The sequence below is a fragment of the Tachypleus tridentatus genome, chromosome 13 (genome assembly GCF_004210375.1).
Source record: "Tachypleus tridentatus isolate NWPU-2018 chromosome 13, ASM421037v1, whole genome shotgun sequence".
NCBI lineage: Eukaryota > Metazoa > Arthropoda > Merostomata > Xiphosura > Limulidae > Tachypleus > Tachypleus tridentatus.
Genome location: NC_134837.1, coordinates 88,503,022 through 88,524,508, shown reverse-complemented (window position 1 = coordinate 88,524,508; position 21,487 = coordinate 88,503,022). Strand labels below are relative to the sequence as shown.

The window sequence follows — 21,487 nt, the reverse complement described above, 5'->3', positions numbered from 1 at the left end:
ACAGGCCACAGGTTTGCGAATATATGTCAGTAAGAACAAATTCTTAACATGTAATAGGAGACATATTGCTATGAGGTCAGAGTGTTATGCATTAAAACGGAGAAATACTGGTGTGGGTGTAAGAACACGAACAGGTTATAGTAATAAGATACCCTGTAAACGGCATTCGTGTTTTTATGGTGTTATTTACATACTGCACGTAACGCCAAGTAAAATTAACAGTACAGTGTGTTACGCCTAAGTATATATCTAATAGGATTTTGATCCAATTCTGACGTCATGATTTTTGCAGACAACGCTTACGATACTATGTTGTCTTTTAATTCTCAGTATTGCTCTGTTGTCTCTGATCCGTCTTACATATATTCAGACATTTCCTATGGCAACCGAAAATCGAATGACTCCATAAATTTCAATGGCGTCTTCAATCCTTTATCAGAACCAACATCTCAGCCTTCAGAGTGTGCCGTGTCTGTACAAACAAGTCTATTCCAGCCAAACTGTTTGTGGTCAGTGTCTGGTAATATGGACTCTAAACCACTGACAGTTCTAGAAGAAATAGATACTTCCGTGAAAATCACAGGTCAAATGAGCGAGTGTGTGTCATTTGAAAACGAACAGTTTAAGATGTCAAAGTGTTATCGTTTCTCAGACTTACCGACCACATGTAACTTCCAACAACAGACTTCACACGGCGCTTCTCATATCTCTTTCTCACCTTTTACCGGGGGTCAGGGTGATTGTTGCAACGAAATTGCTCCTACACCACCGAACTTTCGATCATGCATGGGCGTAGAACCCAGTAATCGACCATCGCCAAAACGTGGGCCCTTCGAATGGACCAGAAATTTACCGGATAAACAAAGCTATCTTTCAACAGGTTGGTAATAAATAACATTCATCTGTCTTCACATTAGAAAATATCCCACCGCCCTAGCATTCTTGTTATTTTTAATCTTTATGTTTGGTTTATAATTATTCATTGCCTATGTGCTTAAACTTAACTTGGAACACAACATAATATAAAATACAAACATTATATGAGGTTACTTTATCCCTAAACAAGTAAAAGACTGCAATAAAAGAATAATTTTAAGTAACGTATTCACAGCTTAAGGATCGACATCTTGAAATTCACCTCAATACCTACTACGATGGCTAGGCAATTCCTATTGAAATATTACGTCTGCAAAACAATTATTGCACGTGGCGTTGTATTTTAGTTTGTACACAAATTGAGCAAATTATTACTTATCAATATCTTATGATCAAGCATTTCTTACGCTTCCACGTTTATAGATATCAAATCAAGTTTAAGCATGGAAATTGCATGTATTGACATAAAATAGCATATACATACTGATCATTTCTTTACTTTCAGTGTGAATCAGTGCTTTCTAAATTTGTAATTTTAGGATATGAATACCACTACTGTAAAATGTGTGTGTGTGTATTTTCTTATAGCAAAGCCACATCGGGCTATCTGCTGAGACCGCCAAGGGGCTACTGTAAATACTTTCATGCATATTACATAATTTCGAAATTAAGGTTTTATGAGTGCTTTAGATGTATCTTACGAAAATCAAATACGTGTCAAAAATAACTTTCATCACGCATAATAACCCATATCTTACAAAGTGTGATAATACGTCAGTATAAGATGATTTTATTCTTTAATACGTCATTCGAAAGTGGCCTAATACATCATGTAATGAAAACCAAGTGGTAAGTGGATTCATTGCTAGTATTTTGATTCTGGCCTTTAACTGAAAATTAAGAGACAGTTGTTTAGTTTCATTGTTTCAATCTTGTTTTAATTAACTTTAGACAAATATTTGCGTATGCCAGCTTCAATACGGAAGTAAAGTGAAACCGTATATTATAAATTATTAACTAAACATTTTGGATACAATAAGCTTACTAAGCCAGAAAGCTAAAACTAATTCGAACAAACAAGTGATGTAAGGTGTCTTAGTTTGTTGTATTTAGGTTAATAAACACTGCACGAATGACTTATGTTTAAACGGAATGGTTCATGTATACGTGAAACAAGCGCAGTGTTCACGTTCACAGTTCTAACGTCACTTCCACAACATGTTATGCGCTAAGAAGTAAATATAACAATTTTTGTGACTAATGGTTGTGACACTGAACAAACAATCTAAATAGTTCTTCTCCAAACATGCTTACTTTTTATTTGTCAAGTTGTAATGTGACGGTCAGTCTCAATTTTCTTTGGTAAAAGAGTTGCCCAAAGTTGGAGTTAATGATACTACCTAGCTGCCTTTCTCCAGTCTATAACTTCTAAATCAAAAACGGCGAGTGCAGATAGCCCTCGAGCAGCTTTGTGCGAAATTGTATGAACAGCGTCATAGTTGTAGAACCGTATGATATATATATATATAAAATCTCATTTCAGTTACTTTAACTGACTTATATTTTAAGAGTTCTGCTCTCAAGACGTTTTATTCTAGAGTGACTAAAAGGATTTTTTTTCAAAGTCTAAAATAATGCTGAAAAGTAAAGTCTAGTGGTATTACTTCACATTAGAATTTTATGCCTATTCTACACTACCAAAACTGTTAGGTGACTCAGCATACACAGTCCTAAATTATATCATACAGATTATAGAACTGATATACAGATCACGTGAATCCAACGCATATTAATGTTTTCTTTCCAAAGCTACTCAGCGCTTTGATGATATTTTACACCTTAACACATTGCCAGTCTAAGCATTACTTATATCGTGTATGTTAATACTAAACAGTTTGTGTTGATTTCACAACGGTATAATGGAAGGTATCCCTGCAGATTTTTATAAAATTCTGTTTATCTGTCTTTATTTTCTTTCTGAGGACGATTTTTCACAATGTCGAAAAATTGGGATTGATGCAATGGAGTTTTCCATCGATTTAATCCTTCTAAAACACCTACATTATGCGCTCATATAGAACAAACGACTGATACAACGTTTTTGTCTCGAAGGAAGATCCAAGTTTTGTTGAATCTCCTTTACAGTCTTTGCTCTATAAGTTTCAACTTTGACCTACGAAAGTCTACATGCGTTCAAAATCTACTTTACTTAGAATTTTTAATTTATTCCAAGTAAAAGCAGATACAATTTATATCAATAATAAACTTCATTTTCTTACATAGTCACAGTACAGATACATTATAGTACCTTAAAATTAAATTAATACAAATGATATTTGAATCGTTTGAATTAAATGTTCACAAACTTCTAACTCTGAACAGTTTTATCTATAAATGATCATGTGATAACCACTTTACTTCAAACATACGCAAAGAACAGGGGACTCTTATATGTTGTCAACACATACGGTTTTCAGCAGTAAGATTATGAGAGTATCAGATTTCTAAAATACTAAGAACTGATTGTGATCTGATGATAATTTTAACACCATCTTGGTTAAACTGAACTGGCATAGACGTAAGTAAAAGTCTATGCTATTCATAATCGGATATGATGTTTACATAATTATTTATTGTAAACTGTTCCTTTTTTTGTTTCATAAGGAAACTATAGTAACATTGTTGTATTCTAACGATTAATAAGAGATATGTTTCATTTTACAAGCAAAAACAAATTCATAAGTGAAACGATGCTCCAAAACCTAGACTTGAACTGGGGACTTCTGTTGGCTTCACAAGAATAGACTTGTATTTTTAAGACTAAGGAAGAGGTGTTACATCAACGTATAGTATTGTGTATTGGTGTCTAACACGTGTCATATCAACGTAGAATATTGTGAATAATGTCTAATACGTGTCACATCAAGTTACAGTAATGTATATAGGAGTCTAACTTCAAGTTCTGATTCATAATCCTTGATTATAAGTTTGTAAAATTCCTAATTAATCATTGTTAGTGAAGCATATTTCCAACAAATAATGTTGTGAAATATGTCAAAGTATTAGCAAAAAGAGTAATGAAATATTTAAATATATTTTTACTGAAATAATATTACTGTCACGTTTAATTTTATTTTGCATTAGTGTAAAATGAGTTGTTACCATCACTTTAACATTTTACCATGCTGCCTGGAGTCACACAAATCTGTTAATAAGCTTCATACAGTTTCAGTTTAAAAAAAGTTAGTTTATTTTGAATTTCGCGCAAAGCTATTCGAGGGCTATCTGCGCTAGCCGTCCCTAATTTAGCAGTGTAAGACTAGAGGGAAGGCAGCTAGTCATCACCACCCACTACCAACTCTTGGGCTACTCTTTAATTTTCGAATAGTGAGATTGACCATCACATTATAACGTCCCCACGGCTGAAAGGGCGAGCAAGTTTAAAAAAGACAGAAAAGCGTTCGCAAACGTTTATGACATAGCGTCAGGTAAAACATATTGTCACACCTATTATGAAGTGTTGGCTTGTTTCTTTTGTATTTGTAACATTGTCTCAGACGTAGAGAAACAATTAGGCTTGATTCTGTTACTAAAGAGGCTGAATTCCTTATATTAACAAGAGAAGAGAATGTGGAGAGTCACGACTTCGATAGAGTCCTCGTCGCCTCGTTCCGTCGTGCTCTATGTCTACTCGTGCACCTTGACTATGGCTCTGCAGTGTAGTTTTATTACAGAAAACTTCATCGTAAGACTGTCGTATCGAGATGAAAAAAACACCACTTTTGCCTGAAGGCTGTCTATAAGTTATCTAGTGTACGAGGAGGAAGGTTTTCCAGCGCCCTGTTTTCAACAGTCCGAAACACATAAATAGGTGTCATCCGGAAATTTTACCTGTATGTCTTCGTACGGAATAACATGAATATTCGTTCATATCATGCTCCGGATGATTGAGATAAGCGAAAAGTGCAAAAAAAAAAAAAAATCGTTGAAGCAACTTGTACATACGTGACTTTTGTCGCTTTTCTATATCGAGATCTTTCTTGAATTATGTTCCCTGTGAATTGAGTGTGTGTGTGTTATTCTCACATACGACAAAGCCACATCGGGCTATCTGCTGCTGTGCCCACGAAAGGAATCGAACCCCTGATTTTAGCGTTGTAAATCTGAAGATATACCGCTGTGCCTGCGGGGGACGTTCCCTGTGAAACTAGGACAGCTTTTCCCAGTAACGTTTGTGTTCGTGAATTCTCATCTGTTTCAAGACACCCACTTTACTTACTAGCTCGGCTCGGCATGGCCAGGCGGTTAAGGCACTCGACTCGTAATCTGAGGATCGCGGGTTCCAATCCCCGTTACACCAAACATACTCGCTCTTTCAGCCATGAGGGCGTTGTAATGATCGGTCAATCCCACTATTCTTTGGTAAAAGATTAGTCCAAGAGTTGGCGATGGGTGGTGACGATTAGCTGCCTTCTCTCTAGTCTTACACTGCAAAATTAGGGACGACTAGCGTAGCTAGCCCTCGTGTAGTTTTGCGTGAAATTCAAACAAACAAACTTACCAGCTCAGCTGTAAAATACAATTGCTCCCATGGCTCTTTCTGGATGGTTCATGTGGCACAAATTGATTCATACTCCCTTGTTTTTCAGTATCATTAGATACTATGGATTTCCCCATCATGGAAATTCTAAATAGCTGATCTGAAGACATAATTATGAATTGAATGTTTGAATAATTTGAGTCGGAAACGGCTACACCTACCCATCTCAAAAGGGATAAAGTTTCGATGACACCTCACTCATTCGAATGACAAACAGCATCAAAATGTTCTGTTGTTTCACTGCAAATTTCAATCGGCCGTGATTGTTACAAATTGTTGATTTATATGCTCAAACTCGTATTAATATAACGTACACAGTCCTTATGTAAATTTTACTCTACTTTTTTTGTTTATACACAGAAGTTTGTAGTAACTTTCTGAAATTTAAATAGAAATGATTTATTTTGGTAAAACAACTTAATAAGTGACTACTTTTACTCTACCTTTGAGTTTTTGATGGCGTTAAACATTCAAATAAGATGTAAACTTTTCAAATAAACAGATCGGAAGAGAAAATAATTTCATAATTTACAGTACTCACACTTACTTTATGACATGCATAAATTCACACTGTGTACTCTTATATGCCCAATAAAAGACAATATAATTTTGATATGAAAAGTTTATCCTACAATAGTCAACGATTTCATTCATCTTAACATTACAACGGTCAAATAAATGTTATGTATTATTCAGTATTAAATAACCCAAAAAAGGAAAGTCTAGGCATAATGGAGTGAAAGGATAGGTTTATATGGTCCCTCAATCCGAATGTGGTATCTAATTTTGTATTCCTAGCTCCTCGGATCGCGGGGTTTAATTTTCGAAACTGTTTTATACATCCATTCACAACCGAGCGAGACTAAATGTGCTACATATGCTCTGATGACACGGGCGAATGTTGTAAGGGAGTTTATTTTCACGCACGCCTCCCACCGCTCATAGAAATAGTTATAAAAGTAATTGTGTAAAATTTGGGAATGTCATTAGTACGCTGTAGCCTCTTTAAGTCACGAGAGGCTTTTGAACTCGGCAGTGTAGAACGTCTAGTTATAAGTTATTTATATTCGATCACCCTATAACGGAGAATATTTCTGCTCATTTTATAAACATGTGCACACAGCTATATTTAGAAGAAAAAGTTTTATTGCAAATTATATTTACAATGCTATAACATTAATTTCAAAAAGGCGAGATTCGTTTTGATACGAATTACAAAGCAATATTATTCAGAACTCTTGCCGAAACTTATTTGTAACATCTTACGCTTCGAATCATAACATTTCATATTAACATAACATATCTTATTAAAATTTCCCCCGCTGGGACAGCAGTAGATCTTCTGATTTACAATGCTGAAATCAGGGGTTCGATTTCTCTCGGTGGACACAGCAGATAACCCTAAGTAGCTGTGCTATAAGAAAAAACACACAAAAATTTATTAAATTAGCTAGCTTGTTTTTGTTCAACACATGGAGAAGGCTTGAGAGGGGGTCAGATTCTAGCATTAACTTCTAAGTCACCTCCCGAAAGGCCTAAGTGTACATACTAGGTTTGGTGGCAAACGTTGTTTTGTGTATCATTTACAGATATTTATTCTCTTTCTCTACTGTTATCGCTAAAACAAAAGTCTACATTAATTTTCGTTTACTAACTTATAACTTATTCTTATAAAATCTGAGTCATCCGGTCTGTTAAGCTCAATGCACAAACTCTGAGAAGTTACCTAAAACCAGTTCTTAAGTAACTGTTATTACCAGATCAGTAGCGAACGCCTTATCTGCCATCAATCAAAACATATTTCGTTGTTACTGAATGCAATCTAGTAGCATTTAGTTGTAACTTTAATAATGACATGAAGACTCACATGTTTCAACTAACGTAATATAAATAAATAACATTCGTTTGGGGTTTCGTAACCTTCACTTTCTTTGTCACGGGGCCAAGTATGGCCAGGTGGTTAAGGCACTCAACTCGTAGTCCGAAGGTCGCGGGTTCGAATCCCTTTCACATCGAACATGTTCGTCCTCTGAGCCGTGGGGGCGCTATAATATAACGGTCAATCCCACTATTCGTTGGTAAAAGAGTAACTCAAGAATTGGCGATGGGTGATAATAACTAGTTGCTTTCCCTTTAGTTTTACACTGCTAAATTAGGGACGGTTAACTCAGATAGCCCTCGTGTAGCTTTGCGTGAAATTCAAAACAAACCAAAACCAAACCAAATCTTTGTCACGGCGAGTTTCAAGTAATCGTAATAATGTTTCTAGGTTTACCTATTCAGTCTAAAAGCTATTTTTTTGGAAGATCAGTTCTACTATTTCGTATGTAGGAAGATTATTTTTAATTACCCGTGGCGCCACGTGTGACGTTTCATTGACGTAATATCTGCACCATGAGGATAGAGAAAAATAAAATTTTCCGTGACGGGAAACGGAGGCGAAACAGGAAAATCATGGCCGTTATTGCAAACTACATGCACACAAGATAAAACTTTCGCGAAGTTGAGAGTTGCACATCGCGTAACAAAAAGTTTATCCAGTATCACATAAGCAAGAATTCCACTGTTTATTGCTATTGTAAAATTAATCACGAGCTACTAATATTTGTAAAATTGCCACACAAAATAGCTTTTTTCCATATTATGTTAGTCTTATTTAGAAATACACTGTCAATATGAAAATTGGAATTAGCAAACATAATATATCAGCATTCCTCAATCCAACTAGGGTTGCTACGTTATGTCTTCAAATAAGAAAGTATTAATGAAATAGTTTGTAAATAACATACACTTCTAACAGATGCTCATTGAAACTAATTAACCGTAATTTTCATAAAAATAGCTTTAGTGGGCCGTTTACGACCCTCTTTTATTATTCCATGTTTCATATTAATAAGAAGAATTACCCTGTGTTTGTTTTTAAGCAAATGAGTCTAACTGTAAAACACTGTTGGGCAAATTTTTGGAGTTTCTATGCAAGAAGTGTATCCAGCCCATTAGAGTACTCAGCGTTGCCGAGTGACCCTTGTGATTATTTTCCCGCCGGGTGATACAGTTTCTTGTAATTTACTGATTGCAAGAAAATACCACTACCAACGAATACGCTCTTTAAGACTTGTCAAAATTGCCAAGAGAAGTCATTCAATTCAACCCATATAAATATATATATACATACAACAACAAATATATAATCAATCACATTTCCGGCATGGTCATGTAATTGGGCGCTCGACTCACAATCTGAGAATCGCAGGTTAAAATCCCTATCTTATCACACATGCTCACCCTTTCATTCGCAAGAGTGTTATTATGTTTCAGTTAACCCCACTATTCGTTGGTAAAAGAGAATCCCAAGAGTTCCTTCTGGTCTTCCACTGCTAAATTAGGAATAGATAGCGTTCGCGTAGCTTTACGCGAAATTCCAAACAAAACAAATTATCTTTTTCCGTTCAAGCTTTTATTCTCGAAGTATTTCTTTCAATCAGTCGAAGGAGTAAGTTTTGTTTTTTTTCGTGAAATTCCTTTACAAAAAATGATACATTTTTGTTCTTAATAAACTATCTCAGATTTATCGTTCATCACATATAAAGACTAACAGATCCATGGTGATGGTGGCGTGAAATTTTATGAGTTGCAAAAAATGATACATTTTCGTGTAATTTACTCTTAAAAAGAAGCACTTTGATATATATATATACTCTATGATTAACCGTTTAAGAGATACGGAGCATGACAAACAGACACTTTGTTATTATATATATGTATAATAAAAGATATAGTAAACACATCAAGAAACATAATTAATATTCAATGATAATCCTTATCATTGCACAATATGGGTTGATCAGAACTAATTTTGCTTAAACGACAGTTTTCAGCCAGTTATATATTGGCGCTGTAATGAGAGCTTGCACGTTTTTTAAAAATAATAATCCAAAGCATTAGAAGAATAATATACTAGTCATAAGTGCTATATCTGTCTGGAAGGTTGAACGATCTCATTTTATTATTCTTTAGAAAACAGTGTAAAAGTATTTATATATAATAAAAAAATCCATAAAACTATACTTTCTCTAAAAGTGATATAATAAAACTCATCATCAGCCTAATTAGATGGAATAATAACTTATGTTTTTTAAGGTTACAATGTAAGTTTAATTTCATTCTCTGGCGTTGAAGTAAAATATGTTTCATATCACAATGTATAACTCTAGAAAGTGTTTGTTTGTTTTTGAATTTCGCGTAAAGCTACTCTGCGCTAGCCGCCCCTTATTTAGCATTGTAAGACTAGAAGGCAGTCAAGTAGTCATTACCACCCACCGCCAATTCTTGGGCTACTCTTTTACCAACGAATAGGAACATTGACCGTCACATTATAACGCGGGCTGAAAAGGCGAGCATGTTTGGTATGACAAGGATTTTAACCCGCGATCCTCAGATTAGAGTCGAGTGCCTCAACCACCTGGCCATGCAGGCCCTCTAGAAAGTAAAAACAAAAACAAAATAATATAGTCTAAATTATATTATGTATATCACTTACTTTAGAATAAAATAAATTTTAAAATACAATTACGCAGCAATTTATCCGTTGGGAATATAGTAAATAACCCTTTGCCCTTTATTATATTTCTTTAAACATAAAACGCTACAGTACATCAAAGAAAACAGCACAATCTGATTAAACTATTTATAAATAAGCGCAACAACTAATACGTTTATGTAACAAGGAAACTTAAGAAAGTTTATTCAAATAATGTTCCAGCAATATATCTTTCAGGAATCCTAATGTTTTAATGTTCTCTATAAACTTATATTTGAAAACGTGAAAGATAAACGGTCTTTATTTGCAAAATAAAGCAACAGGATAAAACTGAACTGGCTAATGTATATATTCCAAATGTTTTAAATCTAAAGTCATGCGTTTTTAAGACCTATTGCTCTGACAAGCCTTGAAAAACCAACAAAATGGCTTAGGACAGCCTTAGGTGATTGTATAGATTATAAACTATAAGAAGGATTCATATCCGATTGTCACCACAATCTCACCATAAAGATATTGAAGAAAGTACTTTGACTACTTATAAGAGTTGCCATTAATGTTTTGGGTTAGGCAATTAAACTGAATTTTTGATTTTATTAACTAGGTGAATTACTTCTATAGTGAATCGCTCACGACTCTCTCTTTTCTAATCAATTTTTGAAACAGATTCTTTCTGCGTTATGATTTCATAATATATAATGATGTAGTCACGAAGTCCTCGTCCGTTGATGTCGAATAAAACCTACATCAGAGCCCAGCATGGCCAGGTGGGTTAAGGCGTTCGACTCATAATCTGAGGGTCGCGAGTTCGAATTCCCGTCGCACCAAACGTGCTCGCCCTTTCAGCCGTGGGGTCGTTATATGTGCAGTCAATCCCACTATTCGTTGGTAAAAGAATAGCCCAAGAGTTGGCGGTAAGTAGTGATGATTAGCTGCCTTCCTTTTAGTCTTATATTGCTAAATTAGGGACGGCTAGCGCAGATAGCCCTCGAGTAGCTTTGCGCGAAGTACAAAACAAAACCTACATACTTAAAGCGCTCCCAAAACCGTTCCTCAGACCACAAACATATACGTGACCAGTCTGTGCATCTGACGCATTCTTAAAAATTGATTTTAAATTTTAACTCTTTAACCATTATACGGCATGCGATATTGTCCGGGTAGGTTCTTTAACTCCAATTCACCACTGCACGTGATACAGGCAACAATACGCAACACAATCAAAAAGGATCTCTGTCTGAAAAAGCGACACAAGCCACATTTACACAAGTTGCTTCAAGACAAATCCGTTTAACAATCGCATATCACAAGCAGATGTAGAACGAAATGAGTATTTACGCTGTTATAAAACACTGATCCAATCGACAACCGCGGTATTTGTGGATATCTGTGCGATCGGAGTGTTGAAATTTGTGTTGGAGAGCCGTTTGTCTTTATACACTACATGCCTTATAGAAACCATTTGCATTATTTTGACATGACAACCTTATGACGGAATGTTTCACATTGGTAATTAATTATGCTGCAGAATCACCATCTACATAAAAAGTCGTCAGATAGATCAAGATTGGATATGACGATATGCATTGTAACGGCAGGGTGAGACATTGATAGTGTTTAGTGTTATGTACTATACTTATGTATAATTGGTAAAGTGTATAGGAGTTTTATCGTAAATTATTACTAATTGCAGTCAAACGCTCACAATTATTCAAGCAATCATTTTCAATGAAGACGACAAACAATTTCAAGAGTTATTGATCATTTGGTAAAATGAAAAAAACACAACACATTTATATGAAGTTGTTTGTCGCCTTCATTGAAAATAGTCCCCATCCTTCAGGGTCCACTGAAAATTTAAATATATATATATATATATACAAGGAACCGATCAATTATGATATTTCTTTGACACACTTTTCATAGTACAGTCAAGACTTGACAACTATTGACAAGATTGATTATTCATTATACAGTACAGTGTTTTTTGTGTCTTACAAGTCTGGTTGATGGTCGTTTTACTTTAGTCAGCCTCCTGAAAGTAATAAACACGTTATCCTAGTGGAACATGTGTTCTCTTTCGATAACTATTGTTGAGAGACTGTGGGGTTAAACATCCTCGAATAGTCTACAAAAAAAGAGCCTTTGATAGCAAACACTCCTTGGCACCCATCATCCTGTCCCTTTGAAAGTTATCCTTGGTTTTACAGAGTTTATGCAATTGCCTGAATATAATTTACATATGAAGATCAAACTGATGGTTACACGTGGGTTTATATGATGACCCTAGTAAACTAGCTAGTCAGTGTAAAGATACTGCAAATTCGAGAGAAACTTTTGATCACCAATAACAAAATAATTCATAACTGAAGCTGAAATTACTCAGTTATTATTTTTAATATAAAATGAGCTTCTAAACCATTTCTTTATTTAGTAGTCTAAAAAATCAAATAAGCTAATTTACTTATTATTGCGTATTGTGACAGATTGACTGTTAGACATTTATTGTAATATCTGCGTTTGTTTCAGTTTGATACGTGTAATTTATATTGTTAAACGTGTATTGCACAAGTCCAGCCTGTTCTCTAATTTCTAGAAGATTCTCAAGCGTAAGAATCAACAATGTGATTACCAGTATTGTTGCCAATTGAAGTTTCTAGAACTTTGTCTAAAAAGTTTATAAGTCGATGCACCAAGAGACAGTACATAATATTATCGGTCAGCTACAGTCAGTAAACTGTAAGCCTCAGAAATTATACATGTGATTAACGCTTATTTATTGAAAAACTACAGAATTTATCAGGAAAGTTTATAGATTTCGAACATTACGAACCACTCAACTTCATAGTATTAATTTTGGACGTTAGTATTTCTACGAGGACATTAGGTATTTAACTCCCTCTGTGAAATATAAACTTATAAAATGCGTTAGACCAGTCAAGAATAGAACTAGATAGCATTCCCATCAAGTGAAGTGAATCTGTGTATCAACGTAAAAGACTGGATATTATTTGTGTAAAATTTTTGTATATAAATAATTATTTGTAATAACCATTACCATAAATTGTACTGTTGTTTGTATATTAAAATATATTTGTGTTAAGAAAGAGAATTGTGTGTATCAATATTGTTAGCAAATATCATAAATTTGACACATATTGACAGATAATTAACTTCTAAATTAAAATTTCTAGCTATTCGAAATCGAAATACGTAACGTACGTAACAATAAGTTGAAGACTTGTCCGAGATAATTTATAATACGTAACAGTGTTTTCAACATATCTTTTCTACAGGGTGTTTAGCTGAATGCTTATTATTAATCACATGTATTCACGAACTCAGAGTGAATGAGAATCTAATCTACACCTTTACCTTTCCATCAAACTTCCATTTACAAATATAATGTTCGTTTGTTTTTGTTATTTGTCGTATTATGATCCTATCACTTGTTTCCATAAGTTTATAACGCTAGATAGCTAACTTTCGGTCCAACATGGCCAGGTAGTCAGGACGCTCAACACATAATCTGACGGTTGCGGGTTCGAATTCCTGTCACACCAAACATGCTCATTATTTTAGCCGTGGGGGCGTTATAATGTGACACTCAATCCCACTATTCGTTGATAAAAGAGTAATCTAAGAGTTGGCGGTAGGTGGCGATTACTAGTTGTTTTCTCTCTAGTCTTAAACTGCTAAATTGGTGATGGCTAGCACAGATAGCCCTAGTGTAGCTTTGCCCGAAATTCAAAAACAAACATACAATACCTAACTTTCGTTTATTAATGAACAAAGCAAGTGATTTTTTCTATAGAGTGTTGTTTTATTTTAAGTAAAAAAATAATTATTACTGAATGTATGTAGTTGTGAATATAACGTTAATTATAGTAATATGAGTACGACGTTTTGGCTACTGGTTTATCCCTCATTATCGAAATAAAATTATTACTTATAATGTCTTGTGCTGAAGCAGTAATCAAGAATGTGAAACTCGTAACAGTAACAACTTTTGTGTCAGAAGCAGCAGATATAAATGATTTTAGAAACGTTCATTTTAGTGTCGTGTTTCATAGAAAAACAGAGGATCGTTGTGCTCGGTAAAGCAGTTCGTCTGATTTTGTATTCATTGTGGATTCTATTGTTTCACTTATCATCCTAATGAAAGAGGTGACTATTGTAAACATGGTAACTGCTTGTCTTATTCTTGAGTAATAGCGGCTTTACCCTCTTGTTTATCATAAAGTGCTGAAAGATGTTAAGAATTTGATCTATTATGCACATTTGGTAATTACGATATTCCTTTAAAAATTATTGTATTCTGGAAGAATTAAGGATATTTGTCTATGAAATTTTACGTCATTTTTTTCACTTACATAGACATTATTTTTGACTGACCTACTTACTACGTTAGGGAAGATATGAAAATAGGAAAAGCCCAGTTGTTAAATTAGGTTTTCGGGTAATAGGCAAACACAGATTTTAGCTGTGTTGAATATAGTGAAGTGCTGGTAGTGACATCTCTTAGAACTTTCCAGTAATTTGAAAAAAAATTGCAAAGTAGGAGAGTCGGTGAATAAAGGTTAAAAGTTAATTCTAAGCTAGAGAAATACCTTTTTTTAAGTCTCATATTTTCATTCTGTGTGACTGATGTATTCTTATAAAGATTATGTGTATAAAAATGATAAAAATATAGTCGTACATACATAAGAGGATCTTAAAAGTTGTATGTTTTAACTGTTTCTTATATGAATCAATATTGATACTTAAACAAACAGATATGTATTTCTATCTAGTATAGTTAGCGGAATGTAGAGGTTTGTTTTCCTGGAAACATAACATATAGAGGTTGTTTCTTCCTAATGTTCAACGTAAGATCTCTGTTCCCATGAAGACGTATTACATATACCTGGATTGTTGCTTATTTGTTATAGACATAAAGCTATACGATGTGCTATCTGTGTTCTGTCCACCCAAGTATTTTAGTCTAATATTTAGTTTTATAAGACCTCAGTTCTACTGTCAAGACATCGGCAAGAACTATATATCTGGTTCGATAATCAAGATTTTAAAAGTTTGTAATCACACAAATAATGATAATAATTTAAAGTAAACCCATATTCAAAAAACAAAGTAGAAATTTTCAAAGTTTTCATCTTAATGTTATTTTCTTGCCTCTAAGGCAAGGTATTCAATCATTGTTGAATGATCTTCTGTGGTTTTTTGGTATTAGCAAACGTTTAGTTTGTCTTGAAATATTTGCTTGTATGTTAAATAGCCTATCGTTCTAAGTACACGTCTCCGCACTTCGAAAAACCGCGTCGAATGTGAAACAGCAGGTGGACTTAGGGTTTTCTAGAGTCAAAACATTGTCAGGTCGTTTTTAAAGGACACTGACATAATTTCTCATAAATGATTCATGACACTGAGGCTAGCTTGAATCCTGTCTGTGAAAATACGAGTGTATTTTTTAGATTCGCCGTAGTAAAATACTGTATATATATATGTATATGTATATTATATTATATATATATATATATATAACCAAAGGTTCTGTAAGTTGGCACAAACACAAGATTGGACCAATTTTTAATATTTCGTATTAATTTACAAAAAGGTTTGATGGTGAGTTGTAACTGAACAAGTTACTTGCAAGTACATTTCTGTAATAATGTATTACTCCTTTGACTTCCATTTTTCTGTTTTAATTTTATTACTACAAATGAACAACAACAAAAACAACTTGTTCATGCTATCCTTTTAAATAACTTATATGGTAACATAAAATAAAATTGACCTTTTTCACAAATGAGTTGCCTGTTTTAAAACCACGACGCCCCCTATCGCATCTTTAATGTTTTTATTTGTAGTTTTCTCTCAGTCAACCCTTCAAGGCAGTGACACGGTACGAAATTTATTATTCTGCCAAAATGCAGAACTTAATATATTTTGCTGTGTTACTTAGTATAATGAGTTTTGTTTAACTGTATAATTTACCATGTTTTATGTTAGTATATTGTTTAAAGCACCGAATTTGTTGTTTCGTTGAGCTATTTAATATTACAAATTTTCCTGTATTATATATGTCTAGTAAAGTATTTGACTGTTGTTTCTAAGCAGACTTTTACCGCATGTACTAGGCAGTATTACTTTACTTTAGCATTCAGGTTACTGAATTTTGTTATTCCGGTATTTTTGTACAATGTAATTTATTCTGTTTTACTGCACCGTTTAGTTTACAATTACATTTCTGTATTTTTTTAACATTAACGCCCAGGTTTACATAGTGTGTCTTGTTTACTGTTTTATTTGTGTTTTTTATACCATATTGCACTGTATTGTGAACACAAAGTTTCTTGAAGAATTTGATGAATTAATATGTAAACTTTTACACATTTTTTATGGACACAGATGAAAAGTCAAAATATCCATTGAACACTTTTGAATATACAAAACAAAAGTTGCTATTAAAAACGACCGTATTCATGTATCTTATGTTTATTTTTTATTTTTTGGATAGTTAATTATCCTTGTATCAAGCAACACTGTAAACCACATTTTTTTTCTTAAAGTAGATGGTATTTGCCCCTTGTTATCATAGATAATGTCCATATTAACTTAACAAAGTCTAATCACGTTGTACGTTATTTTGAATCATAGGTAGAACAAGGACTAAGGACAAATATAGAGTAGTTTATACTGACCAGCAACGGTTGGAACTCGAGAAGGAGTTCCATTACAACCGTTACATTTCCATCCGTCGGAAGACGGAGTTGGCTACTATGGTGGGTCTTTCCGAAAGACAAGTGAAGATCTGGTTCCAAAACCGACGAGCAAAAGAACGAAGAAATTTCAGAAAACAAGAAGAAATATTTCAGAAACAAATACATCCGAGAGAAGTACAGGAACAGTTTCAAGAATACGGCTCCAACGCCTACTTTTCTCCCTCAGGTTTAACAGTGCAGGGATCCAAGACTTGTTTGTATGCTAATTAAGTAGTCAGATGTTTATTACAAATAAAAGATCACGGCCCTGCTTAACTAATTTAATATATCTTAAATAGTTTTGTAACTCATTTGCACGAACTGTGGATAATAATTAATCTACAACGAAACAATATGATGCATCACCATGTTCACCTAATTCGGACGTTTGATTCCTATATAATTATAGAAAGCTCTCTCTTACTGCAATATCGACATTTAAATTACTAGTGTCGTGCGTTATTGGAAACAAAAGTTCGTAAAACTCTAAAGTTGAAACTAATCTGCTATTTTAGATTGCAACTAACAAGTGACGAGGATTTGATCAATATATTTCTTGAAAAGAAATCGAATACCAAGTTAGGTTAAGTATTTTGGTATTTACTTAAGAAATCTCTTGATTTATCTTTATGTTTTTATTATGACTTCAGTGTGTGCATTTGTAAAAAGTTTAAAGTTTTTGTGAAAGTTTGAAGTGAAAACAATGATAGGTTCAATTCCTACACGTATCAAAACAGTTAAGCAACAAGTGTTTTTAAGACCTATAATGTGAAGTGAAACAAAAAAGAAGCATAGTGAGTGAATATAGCATTTAAAACTAATATTTTAGTGTTACATTGTAGGGAAATTATTTGATTGAATTGATAGTTTTTGCTTCATTAAGATAAAGAACTTTTTACTAAACCAAATAAGTACTTTGAATAGCTCAGTTTCAAGTACTTTTAGTTGGTAATACTTAAACCTACAAGTATTTAAATTATGTCGTTAGTCTAGAAATTTGAACTGTGGTAATTGTTGCCTGTAGGCTGCTTTTTAATTAATTTATGTTAAAAATAATTTTAAAAATTCTCAACTAAGAATAAATTGCTGAACATAACTTGAGATTTCAGTAGCAAGACAAACTGAAATAACTAGAGGAAGGGATGTCCACGTATATGCGACTGTATAAATACCTGTTATAAGTAACTGTGGTTTTTATTGGACATATTACTTACAGCTTCATTAAACTTCAAGTTATTGAACGAATTACTTTACTACTTGTCAGGATTGCAAGAATTACAAATAATTGTAATTTTTAAAGGTCGAACTAATAGTAAAATGAAAATAACGAAAACTTTGGAAATATCCTATCCATGTGTATTTCATGACTTTATGACGCAAATTTTGCGATTACCGAATTTTGTTCTTCATTCTAATTCAATTTCTAATTAAGGTTTTAGACAGGCAGGTAGAAGAAATGCATTTTATCCATCTTATCTAATTTGAAATGATTTTGGCAACTGATACGTTAACAAAAATATAAATCGTGTTACGAAACAATAATAGTTTCATAGTTGCAGGGGATGGCATGTTCTGATCGAGTCTATGACATTCAATTCGCCTTCTGACGGTCGTGGGATTGAAATCAATGCCGAACATATTCACCATTTGAACCGTGAAGACGTTATAATTTCACGGTCAGCCCTATTATTCGTTGGTAAGGCGTAGACCAAGCGTTGGCAGTTACCTGTAGTTTATCACAACAAAATTAGTGACTCCTAGAACAGATTGCGCTCGAATACCTTTGTGTGAAATTCAATAACCAAGATCAAAGCTGTACGACAGTATTCAATTTATAATTTATACAAATGACGCCAAATTATACTTTCTAAAGAAAAAATATGTTAATAGCATAATTGGCTCAACTTTGTTATGTTTATGAATGTTCTTCACTTTACACTTGTACAAACATTATTAAATTTTTTTTCTAGTTTTCCTGGAAAACGTAACCGAGCCTTGGCACTATTTTTATAACCACGAAAGAAACAACATAGAGACGATCACAACTGTGTTCCACATATTATTATCCCAGTGCAACTATTGTTAGGTTGAACTGTTTCTCACATGTTTTCATATTAATATAAAATTAGGAAGTACGAATACACACCAAAATACAGTATTATGTAATTTGTTTGGAATGTCGCGCAAAGCTACACGAGGACTATCTGCGTACCCTGTCCCTAATTTAGTAGTGTAAGACTAGAGAGAAGGCAGCTAGTCGTCATCACCCACCACCAATTCTTGGGTTATTCTTTTACCAATGAATAGCGGGATTGACCGTTAATAACGTCCCCACGGCTGATAAGGCGAGCATGTTTGGTGTGACAGGTATTCACCCCCGTGACCCTCGGATTACGAGTTGAGTGCCTTAATCATTTGGCCATGACGGGTCTCGGTATTATTTAAGCATTTGAAATTTACGTACATTTATTCAAAAGTGAAAGGTGGAATACCTGATGATACCATAAAGACACATATGGATACATTAATAAAAATGAGCTACATATTTTTTGTAAACAAGTTAATGTTTAATGGGTTTTACTCATTTCCACTTAAATCTAGAGTATTTTCTAAAATTAGGGTTTCGCTAGCAGTAAAACATTGCACACGTTTCACAGAGTTGATGAGTGGTTAATAAGTAATTACGAAAAATTAATTAGGCTATTCGAAGTATTTGCCAAAATTTATTCTTATCACTAAGATGTGTGTTGGCTGTTTGGAGCCTTGGATTAAGGCACAAAGATTGTACAAACATCATGAATAACAATAAGTCATATAAGTTGCGAAATAATGACTAGATACAAATTTATACAAAAGCAAATGTTGTTAAATATCTATAAAATCCACCTCTTTGTATGTGTGTTTTCATACTGTTTTCAAACGTAGTACATGGACCACATGTCTGATGCAAAAATACCCGATCTAAGCACAGCATTAAACTTCGACTTCACTGAAAGTCGGCTTCAGATAGTTTAGTTCTGACCTTCTCGCTCGGTTTAACATTTATTTGTGGCATTAATAAGATAAAAATGAAATGTTCGCTAACTAGAACCGTTTTTTCCCTGGCCCGGCATTGCCAGGTGGGTTAAGGCGTTCGACTCATAATCTGAGGGTCGCGGGTTCGAATCCCCGTTGCACCAAATATGCTCGCTTTTCAGCCGTGAGGGCGTTATAATATGACAGTCGATCCCATTATTCGTTGGTTAAAAGAGTAGTTCAAGAGTTGGCGGTGGGTGGTGATGACTGGCTGCTTTCCCTCTAGTCTTACACTACAAAATTAGGGACGGCTAGCGCAGATAGCTTTCAAGTAGCTTTGCGCGAAATTCACAGAAAAAAACAAACAAACCTTTTTTCCCAAGCGACAATAAGAAAAAAGTAGGTGTACCAGCGTTGTTGAAACGTGGTCATTCTTTTCTGTTTTCGTAAATAAATGAGTAAGCATTTCAAAAGTGAAACAGTACAAGTAAATGCGTGTGTCAGAGACTGTCAATAAACTTTCATAATACATAGTGTTGACTCCTGATTTATTTTTGGCAATCTTTGGTACAAAATTAGCCACACATATGCGTCTGTACATAAAGAAATAGCTGTTTCAATTAACAAGTCTAACAACGCTGCTGTTCTTGCGATATTTGTGTCCATTTGTTATTATCTAGTATTCTGATCTTACAGGACAAATTTATTTAAGAATTTTAACGAACTTAACGAACAATAAAATACTACCCTAATTGGTTAATTTTTCTTTTATAAAACTGTAAAAAACAAAAGCACATAGACATAACAATATGTGTCTGACAAAAACTATCAATTATTGCGTTTAAATGCAACTGTTTGGATTATTATTTATATGGAAATATTTTTAGGTAACGCAATTAAATGTGATGAATTAAACTCCTGAAGACAGTCATGCGTTAAATGCACTTAATTTATCTAGTATGACACTAAGAGAAAGAAAAAAAAGATAAATATCTACTAATCATTTACTCATATATGTTCTTTTCTTTCGTCACTAAATTTCACATTCAAGTACATACTTTTAAGTCATGAAGTTACTGGAGGCTTCACATATCAGACATTCCCAAACTGCAATACAATGTTTTATCTAAGTTAATTAATTTAAACCTTTCTAAAATGCTCTTACACATGTAGCTTACAAAAACAGCATGAAAATACATTCTCTCTAATAATTTTTTAAATATTAAACGTTAAAGCTACATGTGTGGTGGGATTTGTTTCTTTGATTGTTTAGAAACAAAGCTGAATATTGATTATCTGCGTTGTAATTTAAAGAGATTAACCCTCGAATGTTAGAATTATAAATGTGCACTGAGCTACTGATAGTTTATTGATACTTTTCTTACAATTTTTAGAGTAAAAAATTATGTTAGACATAGTAGAGATGTGATCCTTAATATCCATTATTTTTAACAAACAAAATTAACTTTTTTTTTATTAAAATCACTCATTTGTTTTGCTTTACTGTAGCATTAGAAATCTTTAAACGGCGATTTCAGTTGTGATTATATTGACTCTAGAACTATAATCAATTATTTTCCCTTAAATAAATACTTTTTTTTTCATAACTTTTACATGTGTGATTAAAGCAACGTAAGGGAATAGCAGAGATGCCAACTATTTCAAATGACTGAGCGTAATGATTGTAGACAGAAC

At 33.6% G+C, this 21,487-nt stretch overlaps 1 protein-coding gene across 1 annotated transcript; it reads left to right on the top strand.

Moving 5' to 3' along the window:
* Positions 1-79: 79 nt before the first annotated feature.
* On the top strand, positions 80-20,323 carry LOC143238511 (uncharacterized). The gene is made up of 2 exons (XM_076478797.1): positions 80-880; positions 16,674-20,323. The coding sequence occupies exons 1-2, from the start codon at positions 280-282 to the stop codon at positions 17,006-17,008; spliced, it is 936 nt and encodes a 311-aa protein (XP_076334912.1). The 5' UTR covers positions 80-279; the 3' UTR covers positions 17,009-20,323.
* The last annotated feature ends 1,164 nt before the right edge of the window (positions 20,324-21,487 follow it).

Excerpts from the sequence above, each read along its gene's own strand:
- LOC143238511 (XM_076478797.1), top strand. The coding sequence starts at position 280 with ATGATTTTTGCAGACAACGCTTACGATACTATGTTGTCTTTTAATTCT. Across the intron at positions 881-16,673 it reads ACAAAGCTATCTTTCAACAG|GTAGAACAAGGACTAAGGAC; the intron begins GTTGGTAATAAA and ends TTTGAATCATAG.